This window comes from Halictus rubicundus, unplaced genomic scaffold (assembly GCF_050948215.1).
Source record: "Halictus rubicundus isolate RS-2024b unplaced genomic scaffold, iyHalRubi1_principal scaffold0712, whole genome shotgun sequence".
Classification (NCBI taxonomy): Eukaryota; Metazoa; Arthropoda; class Insecta; order Hymenoptera; family Halictidae; genus Halictus; species Halictus rubicundus.
In genome coordinates, this window is record NW_027489253.1 from 4,754 (window position 1) to 17,648 (window position 12,895).

The window sequence follows — 12,895 nt, forward strand, 5'->3', positions numbered from 1 at the left end:
TCAACACCAATTCCACTTGTTAGCAAATTCTATAATGTAACGTAATTCTGTTTAAAAAATAATGGTGAATATCTCAAAAACTAAGGCTGAGTGGCTGTTACATGTATAGGAAAAAGTTGTTCAGAATGTTGTTTTACAACATATTGAAAATTTTATCAAAATCGGTGAAGTGTAACCATTTGTGCATTATTACCGTAATTTCTGTAACTCACCATAAGATCGTCTTGAGCCGGTGTTGGGGGTGCCGGGGCCGGTGTTGGCGGAGCCGGGGCCGGTGGTGGCGGTGCCGGGGCCGGTGTTGGGGGTGTCGGGGCCGGTGTTGGGGCCGAAACCGGTGTTGGCGGTGCCGGGGCCGGTGGTGGCGGTGCCGGGGCCGGAACCGGTGGTGGCGGTGCCGGGGCCGGAACCGGTGGTGGCGGTGCCGGGGCCGGTGTTGGCGGTGCCGGGGCCGGTGTTGGGGGTGTCGGGGCCGGTGTTGGGGCCAAAACCGGTGTTGGCGGTGCCGGGGCCGGTGTTGGCGGTGTCGGGGCCGGTGTTGGCGGTGTCGGAGCCGGTGTTGGCGGTGCCGAGACCGGGATAAATAGGTTTTCCATCTTTGTTGTGAACAAGTACAAAACAATGAAAACATTATCACACAGTACAGTGTTCACTCGATAAATGTCCAAAATATCTGGTCTGTAATTGTCCCAGAAGGAATCATAATACTGTAATCATAATACTGGTCGGGTACATCGGTGTGAGTGTAAGATCAGGAGACCATTACTAAAATCTAATAACATAACTTCTTTATTTGTAATAATTTATTTATAAAATAAAGAACTCTCGAGCTTCTACTCGAACTCTAGATATTTATCGAGTAAACAATCAATAAATTGATTTGGGACGGAGATTTGTAGAGTATATACTTACTGTGAGCCGAGAAAGGTAGATGCACTCTACTGGACCACGTTTATGCAGAGACTGTGTTCGTCGCGTTAGGCATCAACCACGAAACCTCTCACGATCGTCTTTTGTCAAACGCGCCAGATCGCATCAACGGACCAATCAACGGGTGACCCTCTACCATTGACCGTGTGATTCGTGGAGGGCCAACGCACACAGAGCCATTCTTACCGCAGGCCCCGCAGGCGATCCCCACGCACACGTTGCACACAAGCATACTCCTACTACTTTTGCCCAACTCTGCGATCGAACAACGGGAAAACGTTCCGCCTCGAGCTTGGGAATTTTTATTTTTGACATTATTATTATTATTATTATTATTTTCTCCATTATAATACATCGTATACATGGTAAACATTTCTGTATATCGTTCAATTACTCTTTCCATGCTCTATAACTATATGCAACTAAATACAAGGTTATCGTAAAAAGATTCGTAAATATGAATTTTCGAAAATTGGAATTCAAAAAAGAAATGTTCTTTAGCATTATATGTACTCCGCCGAAAAATGCAACTTTTGTTTGACACTCATTTGTTTGATTGCATGTTGTATAGATGTCTTTCGATAATGTTTGTACTTTTTTTTATTTTGTTGTTGTTTGTTATTGTTGAAATTTTATTGTCCTAAAATAATATTTTTTTTTTTTTTTTTTTTATCGTGAGGAAATGTTTTATACATACCCCGACTCCCTGGGGGAAGCCGGGGTTATGTGGGATTCTGCGGAGCCCCCGGAGACTACCCACTAAAACCTCACGCCCACCTGAGCTACATGGGAGGTGCCTGGATCACGCGAGTACTCAACAGGACACCTCCCAGCTATCATCATGCCCCGGGGGAGGGGTTAACCTCCCCCACTGCCTACGCTATAAGACCCCGGGCGGAGGGACCCGCCCGGTGTCCCCATCCCTGGAGCCTTCGGATTGGGCTTCCCGAGCCCCAGCTCGGTCCACCCACAGCCCCCGGAGTCTTCGTGTCCCGCTCGGGGCCGGTGTCCCGAAGGAACCAGCCCCGGCCGAGACAAGAAGACGCCGCCACCGGAAGGAAGGGCCGTCGGAGGCGTGATCCGGCACGCCCCGACCCTTCCTCACCCAATACCCCCCACGGATCCCCCTCCCCAATCGGGGAGGGACGGACCGACACCCCCCTACACCGGGAAACTAACCCGGGGGGTGTCGGCCTATCACGGGGGGAGCTATGCTCCCCCCCGGGGGCCCGGGTCAGCTCACACCCCGGGCCCGTCCTAAAATAATATGGTAAATGGTTAACTCGTTACTTATGTAGTACGTTTCCAGAAAATTTATATCATCGATGTCTTTGGTTATAAATTTCTTCGTATTTCTTGACATTTAGTCTTCATATTATAAATATTTCAAGAAATACGAAGAAATTTATAATCAAAGACATCGGTGATTTAAATTTTCTGGGAAAGTACTACATAAGTAACATAGTTAACCATTTACCATATTATTTTGGGACAATAAAATTGAAACAATTAATTAAAACATTATACCAAAAAGATATATTTATCACGATAATTATCAGTGGATAGGCATAATGTTTTAATGAATTTTAGTGTGAATTTCATCCCGATATCTTTTATGGTTCAAGAATTATTGTAAAATGTCACGAAATTTCTCCAGCACAGTGTGCGGCCGTCCAGAGTTGGGCAAAATATTTATCTAAATAAAAATTTCGAATAACGAATAAAAGATACAAAAATTTTTATTCGTTATTCGAAGGTTCGAATAAAAAAATTATCTTTATTCGTCGGATAAATTCTCTTTCTCGTTTTCTTCGAATAACGAAGAAAGATAAAGTATCTTTCATTCGAATCGTTATTTAAATAATTTTTTATCTAAATAATGCCCAACTCTGCGGTTGTCCAAGGCTGTATATCGCGATGCAGCGTTCGCTTCAGATAATTTTAATTTCGTCGATTTTAGAATGTTCCAAAATTTCAAATTTTTGGAACGTTCCCTTCTATGAAAAGATTGCATTTGTTTAAAACAATTGCAAAATAAATGGTGAAAAAAACATTTTTGTCGAATGAAACCATTTTTAGTAGAACCAAAACCATTTTTACCATGGACCATTTTTACTCTTATGTTTTCACTATAAGCTCCTAAAAATTCACTTTCATCGGTTTGTTGGTTTTAGTCTGATAATTTACTGAAAAAGGGGTGACACTTTTTTTACACGTCTGTGTCTACAATTGTCTAGACATCGTGACTGGGTATGCGCTGCAATCGAATGGGACACCGTCATTTTTGAGTTATTTATTGGCATGCTTGGCCCGAAGAATTCGTTACGGACTTGGGTACGGCTAAAAGTTTAATGTCTTGTTTCGAAATGAGAAACAGACCAGCCGTACTCCACTCAATGACAATTCACGCATCGTAGGCCCACACTTAGCGGAAAGGCGACACCAGTTTCGGGGAATGATCCTTGAACAAGGGATCTTTGTGAAGCATACGTATACGTGTTACACGCACATCTTCAGCCATAAGAAACTGTCACATATATACATGTATATATTGTATACATTTGTGGCCGCTTCGTCTGCGGCGAACGTAGATAGAAAAGGACAGCATGCAAACACGGCCGCGCGGCGGAAGGCGCAACAATAATGCAGTACAACTCGATGATATTATTATCCGATTTGTACCGCGTTTGGGCTTATTTTGTTCAGGAAAACATTTTCAATCGGTAGGTAATGATATCATTATGGTAACGTTAATAAGAAATAATATTAGATTTAGTTGGTAAACGCCAATACGCTACTGGTTACAATGTTGCCTCTGACACTGAATCACGACCATATGGAGCGTCGCGTCATGTGCCGCCTGGAGACAACAATGTAAGCGTTTCACCATCACTTTGTGGCGGCCCGCGCAAAGAGCACGCCGACCACCGACAACATACAATGTATACGCGGCGGCGACCGTCCTCGGAAAGCCGCAGCGAAACACGTGAAGATCGGCTTCGGGGACGGTCGCCATCTGCTAAACAAACGACTGACGCGAGGGAGAATCGGTCGGTCGAAGGCATGTGATCGACACTCGCTCGCGAACGTCGGTATAGGACGGTTGACGGTCCACCGACGAATAAAGACGTATACCCGCGAACACGGCCTCAGTCATTTCACCCGACTCCCACATAATTGGTGACCCCGACGTGATCTGTCGCGCAAAGGCAGAGCGAACCGCGGTAGTGTGCAGTTCGGGTGCATAAAAAAAATTAATTACGGAACGCAGCGATGACTGACCCGCTGTCCGACCTCGCAGCCCTCGCCGATGCCGTCATCGAGGTGTCGTCTCGTCCGCAGGTCAACGCCGCATCGACGAGTCGAATGGACGAGACCCAGGCGTTGATAGCGGAACTCCGCCGCGAAATCGCGGCCCTTCGCGTCGGTATGGACACCCGCCGCGCGCGGTCCAAGTCGCGCGGTCCTCGCGAAAGAAGGGCGTCGAAGTCGCGAAGCCGAAGCGACGAGGTACCACCTGGTGACGGCAGATGCTGGTACCACTGGAAGCACGGTCCCGCCGCGAGGAAGTGCCGCGACCCGTGTTCCCAGGCGACGGAAAACCGGCGGGACGGTCGTTGATGGCGGCGAACGACTCTGCGCCGGCTACAAGCCGCCTGTTCGTGACGGATCGGACAACAAAAATCACCTTCATGGTGGACACAGGATCCGACCTGTGCGTTTTCCCGCGTTCGCGCGTGAGTGGTGCACGCGAAAGGACGGCATATGAACTTTACGCCGCGAACGGTTCAACGATCACAACGTACGGCTCCGTGAGGTTCGCGTTGAACTTCGGCCTGCGTCGGGACTTTTCGTGGCGGTTTGTGATCGCGGACGTTACAACCCCGATAATCGGCGCCGATTTTTTGAGCCATTACGGACTCCTAGTCGATATGCGCGCGAAAAAACTAATAGACGGTGTCACGACGCTGTCGGCGGCTGGTCGTATAGTGACGTGTTGTGCCGATAGCGTGAAGGCGATTTCCGGTGAGTCCACCTACCACAGGATCCTCGCGGGATTCCCGGACCTCACGCGGCCGTCGGGAGGACACCGCACGGCCAAACACGCGACGAAGCACCACATCCGGACGACGCCAGGCCCGCCGGTATCGTGCAAGCCCCGTCGGCTGGCCCCGGATAAACTCCGCATCGCTAAGGCGGAATTCGTGGCGATGGTGAGGGACGGAACAGCGCGCCGATCCGAAAGCTGTTGGTCATCGGCCCTACACCTGACACCGAAGAAAAGCGGCGAGTGGCGACCGTGCGGGGATTACCGCGCATTAAACGCGAGAACAATCGCGGACAAATATCCGGTGCCGCACATCGAAGATTTCGCGCAGCGCTTGGGGGGAAAAAGCGTGTTTTCTACGATAGACTTGGTGCGCGCATACAACCAGATACCGGTGAACCCGCAGGACATCGCGAAAACCGCGATCACGACCCCGTTTGGTCTGTTTGAATTCCCCTGGATGTCTTTCGGACTTCGAAACGCGGCGCAGACATTCCAGCGGTTTATGGACGAAGTGTTACGCGGCCTCGACTGGTGCTACGTTTACATAGACGATATTCTGGTCGCATCGAGCTCAGTCGAGGAACACGAAGAGCACCTACGCGAACTTTTTTCCTGCCTAAACGAGTACGGGGTGCTCGTCAAGTGTGCGAAGTGTGTGTTCGGTGCGCCGGAGGTGACGTTTCTCGGCTACGCAGTGTCCGCGCACGGTACCCGACCGCTTCCAGAGAAAGTCGAAGCGATTCGAACTTTCCCGCGCCCGGAAACGGTGAAAGAGCTTCGACAGTTTCTGGGCGTAATAAACTTTTATCGACGATTCGTGCGAACGGCCGCCGAGATGCAGGCGCCACTCAACGCGGCCCTCCAGGGTAACGTGAAGGGACGAGCACCGGTGACATGGACTCCGGAGCGAATCGAGGCCTTCGAGAGGTGCAAGGAAAGCCTGGCGCACGCAGCTCTTCTGGCCCATCCCGACACCACGCTGCCCCTTGCGATCTTCAGCGACGCATCGGATTTCACGGTAGGCGCTGCGTTGCAGCAGCGGTCACGCGACGGATGGCAGCCGTTGGCTTTCTTTACAAAGAAGTTAACGGCGGCCGAGCGCAAATACAGTCCGTATGATCGGGAACTGCTCGCGATATACAAGGCGGTACGGTATTTTCGGCATATGGTCGAGGGTCGCGAATTCACGGTTTTTACCGACCATAAGCCCATAACTTTCGCGTTCGCGCAGCGCCCCGAAAAAACATACGCCGCGACAGTTCCGCTATCTGGACCTCATCGGCCAATTCACGACCGACATTCGGCATGTGGCCGGTCGAGACAACGTGGTCGCCGATGCTCTGTCCCGGATAGCGGAGATCTCTACCGCGATAGATTACGCGAAACTCGCGAAATCGCAGCGAGAGGACGAGGAGCTCCGAACGCTCCTGCGATCACCCGACTCCTCTCTTAATATCAAGAAAATAGATTTACCGAGCGACAACACCGAGTTGTACTGCGACGTTTCGACTTCCGCGTTACGACCATTCGTAACGAGGGAGTTCCGAGAACACGTGTTCACGTCGCTACACAATCTTGCGCACCCCGGTGCCAAGGCGACCGCGAAATTGGTCGCACAAAGATTCGTTTGGCCAGGTATGCAAAAAGATTGCAAAGCCTGAGCACGAGCGTGCGTACCATGCCAACGGGCGAAAACGGGTAGACACGTGTCTGCTCCGGTCGGTACTTTTCGAACTCCTTCGGCGCGTTTCGAACACGTCCACGTGGACATAGTAGGCCCGTTGCCGATGTCGAGGGGATATCGATACTGCGTGACGTGCGTCGATCGTTACACGCGCTGGCCGGAGGCGTTCCCCGTCGAAAACATCACCGCCGAGACGGTGGCGTACGCGTTATTTTCGGGGTGGATCGCCCGAACGGTACACCCCACCGAATCACTACCGATCAAGGGCGACAATTTGAATCTGCGTTGTTCAAGCAGTTGTCGCACCTTATCGGTACGAAACACCTCCGTACGACCGCGTACCACCCGGCGGCAAACGGCATGGTGGAGCGATTCCACCGCCAGCTGAAAGCGGCAATCGTTTGCCACGCGGACAGCTGGGCCGACGCGTTGCCGATCGTCCTTCTGGGCATTCGAGCCGCCTGGAAGGAGGACATTCAAGCGACCTCCGCCGAAATGGTTTACGGCGAACCGATTCGCCTACCGGGCGAGCTTCTTTTAGACCGGCGAGACGCGAACGTTAACGACGAGGCGTTCATCGCGAGATTACGCGAACATTTCCGTGGGTTGCGTCCGACGCCTGTAACGCGCCACGGAAAAAAAGAAAACATTTGTATTCAAGGACCTCAATACGACGACGCAGGTGTTCGTGAGGCACGGCGCACTGAAAACTGTTTTGCAGCCTGCGTACGACGGTCCTTACGAGGTGATTGAGCGGCACCCGAGACACTTTAACATTCGTGTTAAAGATCGAGTGGTTCCGGTGTCGTTAGATCGCCTCAAACCCGCGTACCTGCTAAACGACGACGAGCAGGGTACACCGGACAGGCCCTCGCCGCGGGGGGTCAACAGCGATGCTCCGGTCCCCAGTACGGGGGAGCAAATCGAACGCTCGACAAGATCGGGAAGGCGCGTTCATTTTCCCGACCGCTATGCGGCGACTCCTTAGATTTAGTCATTAGTGTAAGTAGTTTGTAAGCAACAATGTATATAGTATTGTAAATAGTAAACTTGTAGCGGTAAATAAAAGCGAGCGAACCCCTAATTTCACCAAGGGGGGTGATGTGGCGGCCCGCGCAAAGAGCACGCCGACCACCGACAACATACAATGTATACGCGGCGGCGACCGTCCTCGGAAAGCCGCAGCGAAACACGTGAAGATCGGCTTCGGGGACGGTCGCCATCTGCTAAACAAACGACTGACGCGAGGGAGAATCGGTCGGTCGAAGGCATGTGATCGACACTCGCTCGCGAACGTCGGTATAGGACGGTTGACGGTCCACCGACGAATAAAGACGTATACCCGCGAACACGGCCTCAGTCATTTCACCCGACTCCCACAACTTATTAATAACAATAAAATGTTTGTTACAATTCATAATTCTGCTATGGGAACATTATTAATCGATTGCAAATAGTTTGCTGATGAAAACAAGTCTAAACACGCCACAAATCCGATAAGTTAGACGGTGCCAGTATTGAAACCAGAGAGGAATGAGAGTGCTCACGCCCGGGGTTTCGGCGTTCCCACTTTCGTGACATCGCCGCTTTAGCATGGCACAGAACCGGTCAGTCTTACCTGGAACAGAACCGGTCAGTCTTTTAGCATGGCACAGAACCGGTCAGTCTTTTAGCATAAAACTGAACGCACATTATTTTTTTAACCAGGATTAGAACGTACAGCTTAATTGTTTTATATGAAATATGTAACTAACATGTAAATCTTGTGTACAAAATCTCTAATATTAATTGTAATGATACGTATTTTATTTTTTTTCCAAGTTTGTAGTTGCAAACTTTAGTTGTAAAAAATGGAAAATCCGGAAAAATTCGAACAAATAAAGATCTCATATCGAAGTTTAAAAGCGACCAACCTGAATATTAATTTAATAATGAGCTATTGTCATCAACACTATCTTAAATTTTTTCATATATTTAGCTACTGTTATTATTAATTTAAAAAATTTTTCTTTCACGAATAAATATTTTTCCACCTCAGCACCATAAGATTTTTACTAGATGACTTTAAAAACACATTAGAACTATTTTTAAATAATTTTACTCGAAAACATTCTAGTTTACTCTTTATTTCACCGTTCTACTAATTTTTTATGGGCTGCATTGCAGCTCTGTTTAACACTCCTTTACAACTCAATACCATGGTACCATCCATATTCAAGGAAGAACAATTTTTTGCGACGACCATTGAAAAAACAAAAGTGTTTCCTTCATTTCAGTCCTTTAGTGCGTTGGTGACGTAGCGCCCAGCACACCTACCCGTGTTCTGTGTAACATCTGGAGTTTTATGGTACGCTAACAATTGCTATTGACTCGCAAGCCAGACCGTACAAGCGAATGCATCCACAACTTCCAGAGACCTGCCTCCAAAACTAATTAAAGGAAGGCTAGACATGCAGTGTGTACTATACTCCTCAAAAGAGGCGGATTCCAGTCGCTCGTGTTATAAACCTCATTCGATACTTCATCGAAAGGGTGATCTTACATATTTCTGTAACAGTTCCAAGTGCATGCACTTTGTTCATGATACCCTCTTTGTAATTATTAAATTCAATTAAATATTAAGTAAATCTTTCACGGTGCTAACGGCCCTCGCAGAGATGGGCATTATTTGGGATAAAAAATTATTTAAATGAAAATTTGAATAAAAGATACTTTATCTTTATTTGTTATTTGAAGGTTCGAATAAAAAAAAGCATCTTTATTGGACGAGTATCGGATAAATAATTTTATTCGTCGAGAATTTATCCGACGAATAAAGATAATGTTTTCTATTCGAAGCGGATTTATTCGAACTTCGAATAATTTTTTCATCTTTTATCTGTATCTTTTATTCGAAGGCTTCGAATAAATCTTGGAATAACTTTTGCCGAGCGCCGAGCTTCAAAGACCCAGCAACGACGGACGACATACAATGTAAGCGAATGGAGAATCGCGCACGTATGAAAGTTTAAACTTTTAGATTTTTCAATATATCCTCATGAAATTGTGACGAGCGAATGGAGGGGATTTTCCTGATGAAAATGAGGTCAAATTCGAGTGTAATCGAACAAGTTTCACTGATACCTAATTTTACGATAAAAAATACAATCTCATTAAAGACAGTCCAAATGATGTCGTGTTTGGACTCATTTCGATCGGAACAAGCTCTACAACTCATTCGTCTTAACAATATTGTTCTGATTAAAAACATACAAGCATAAATTGCCAGTAATGCTCGATTCCCCATCTGCTTACATTGTAGGCTGTTGGTCGGTCGCTGGTCTTTGAAGTTCCGAGCTCGCAGAGTCGCGAGATATCGGTGTGAAACAACTACCAATCCAATTGCAAAACTTCATTGTTTTTCATGATATTTTTATGGGACTTGCGCCAACTAATTCGTGGCATTCTTCTGATTAAAATGACACTAAACACGGTACAAATTGGACTGTATTTAGCATTTTTATCCGTAGATTTATTCGAAGGCTTCGATAATTTTTGCTATAACTTTTGCCAGCTCGACGAATAAACGGCGACGACGGCCAACGAGGACCGACGAGCGCCGAATGTCTAAGACCCAGCGACTGCCAAACGGCACACAATGTAAGCGGATGGAGAATCGTGCATTATTGGCAATTTATGCTTGTATGTTTTTAATCAGAACAATATTGTTAAGACGAATGAGTTGTAGAGCTTGTTCCGATCAAAACGAGTGCAAACACGACATCATTTGGACTGTCTTTAATGAGATTGTAATTTTTATCGTACCATTACGTATCAGTGAAACTTGTTCGATTACACTCGAATTTGATCTCATTTTCATCAGGAAAATCCCCTCCATTCGCTCGTCACAATTTTTTGAGGATATGTTGAAAAATCTAAAAGTTTAAACTTTCATTCGTGCGCGATTCTCCATCCGCTTACATTGTATGTCGTCTGTCTTCGCTGAGTCTTTGATGCTCGGCGCTCGGCAAAAGTTATTCGAAGATTTATTGGAAGCCTTCGAATAAAAGATATAGATAAAAGATGAAAAAATTATTCGAAGTTCGAATAAATCCGCTTCGAATAGAAAACATTATCTTTATTCGTCGGATAAATTCTCGACGAATAAAATTATTTATCCGATACTCGTCCAATAAAGATGCTTTTTTTTATTCGAACCTTCAAATAACAAATAAAGATAAAGTATCTTTTATTCGAATCGTTATTTAAATAATTTTTTATCTAAATAATGCCCAACTCTGGTCACAGGAATAAAAGATACATTTCATTTTCATCTCTGCCAAATACTCGTCCCGAATAAATCCTCAAATAAATCGTCTGGCCACATCGAGCTTCGGATATCGAATAAAAGTTACGAATAAATTTCGCCGCGACATCTGCCTTCGAATACATTCTGAAATTAATTTTTATTCGACGCCTAAAATCGTTCGGATGGTCGGCGGACGCCGAGTATCTACAAATAAATCCGTCGAATAAATGGGGGCGTTGCAATCGACCATCCGAATAAATTCTGACGTAGCCAGAAAATCATCCGGAGGCACATCGAATACAAATCTCGAAACCAGACGCTCGTCGAATAAAGATACAAATAACTGCTCGCGATTCATCCGACTTCGAATAGAAACAAAAGAACAGAGAATTTGTATCCGAAGGCGCTTCAAATAAATTTTTCATCGGATACTGCCCAACTCTGCGCTCGGGCCGCCCGAAACTCTCGGGTAGCCCGATGTGTCATGAAGTATCGCGCGCCCGAATCAAGCCCGCCCGACTGTCTGCGACCCGACCCGACGATTCAGGCGCCCGACAATCGGGCGGCCCGCACATCCCTATTGTCGACAAATCGCGTGTAAATATACATCACAAGCTCGAACATCCTTCGGGATAATCACGAGCAATTAAACAAAGTTTCAAAAAAATTGGTTACTTGCGAACACATTTATGAGTAACAAATAATTCTCAGAAATTCAGAGATACTAATTATTTGAAAGCAATTGGAATGAATCCTTTTACATATATCAAAAGCTAGGTAGTGGAACTCGATCGGCGAATTTAAACAAAAATTGTGAAAGTTGCAAACTGGAAAATTTTGTCTCGTGTGTTTGAAAATTTGAAATGAAAGGAAAATTTTTATATCATTTTATATTCATTCTTATTGACATTCTTTCTATAAAAAATGAGATTTAATGCCTTCAGGTATAACTCGAAGTAAAAATATTCATGTGTTCGAGAGTCACGGTGTTCTTAAAAGTACCCTAAAAACCGTACAGTTCTTAGAAATGTAATTTCAAGATAAACGGCTTTAAAGTTTTCAACGATGGTCCTATAGCTTGTGATTTAGGTATACATTCGGTCCTATAACTTCCGCAATTTCGCAAATATTTACGTGAAATTTTTATAAAAGTGTTCACGAACAACGAGGCTTTTAAAGTCGATTCTTTCAAATTACCACTATAACCCCTTAAACGTGGAATTTGTAGCTTGTTTTCACAAAGTTGTCAATGCACGTGAATCACTGGATCACCGTTCGATGCGACCATTAAATTAGAGCAGATGTCGTTTTAATATCCGGGGGTTTAAAGTCCCATTAAAAATGATTAAGCATGAAATGTTCTAATAGCAGATAATTTGAAAATGTTTATAAATTGTGGTAGTATACGTTCTTTATGTAAAGTTATTATGTTTTCAGGTCACGTTATGTACCAGAATTAAGTAAGTTTCGAACTCACACGAGAAGATATGAGATAAGGAACTACGTGAGAAACATGCAAATGGTGGAAATTCAGAGCAAATGAGGGAAGAATTTTTTACTATCTTAGTGTAGAAAATTTAGTAAGCATGCAATTAAACTCTGTATAGATTTCACGACGTTGATGGCTCGTGTAATTGTTGCGGCATTGGTTGAAATGGCCTTCTCGTTTACTTAACTGATATAATGAGCCAATTTTGTATACGCGTAACAGCTAAATTTTTATGTTTTATTTGTACAGTACTTAATCGTATCGCCTGGCGATATTTGGCTGCAGTTACTCACCTTAAATACTCACCTTAATTTCGAGGATGCGCTGCGATCATTCAAGATAACTATCGTGCTGAGTCGTCCATCACCCCTGCCGTACGATGAATTCCGGACTGTTCCACTGGATTCAGTACTCTCGACTGTAACACGGATTTGCTTCGATCAGGCTACCGAGAAT

General features: G+C 45.7%; 1 protein-coding gene across 1 annotated transcript; it reads left to right on the top strand.

The window, feature by feature from the left end:
• Positions 1-3,382: 3,382 nt before the first annotated feature.
• Positions 3,383-12,493, top strand: LOC143364579 (uncharacterized). Its single transcript, XM_076804854.1, has 7 exons — positions 3,383-3,471; positions 4,937-5,629; positions 6,210-6,613; positions 6,755-6,975; positions 7,345-7,516; positions 11,895-11,979; positions 12,388-12,493. The coding sequence occupies exons 1-7, from the start codon at positions 3,383-3,385 to the stop codon at positions 12,491-12,493; spliced, it is 1,770 nt and encodes a 589-aa protein (XP_076660969.1).
• The last annotated feature ends 402 nt before the right edge of the window (positions 12,494-12,895 follow it).

Bases quoted from the DNA above. Each gene is read 5' to 3' on its own strand.
- LOC143364579 (XM_076804854.1), top strand. From the start codon at position 3,383: ATGATCCTTGAACAAGGGATCTTTGTGAAGCATACGTATACGTGTTAC. The intron at 3,472-4,936 runs GTATATATTGTA...TTGTGCCGATAG, and splicing joins AAACTGTCACATATATACAT to CGTGAAGGCGATTTCCGGTG. The intron at 6,614-6,754 runs GTATGCAAAAAG...TGGACATAGTAG, and splicing joins ACAAAGATTCGTTTGGCCAG to GCCCGTTGCCGATGTCGAGG.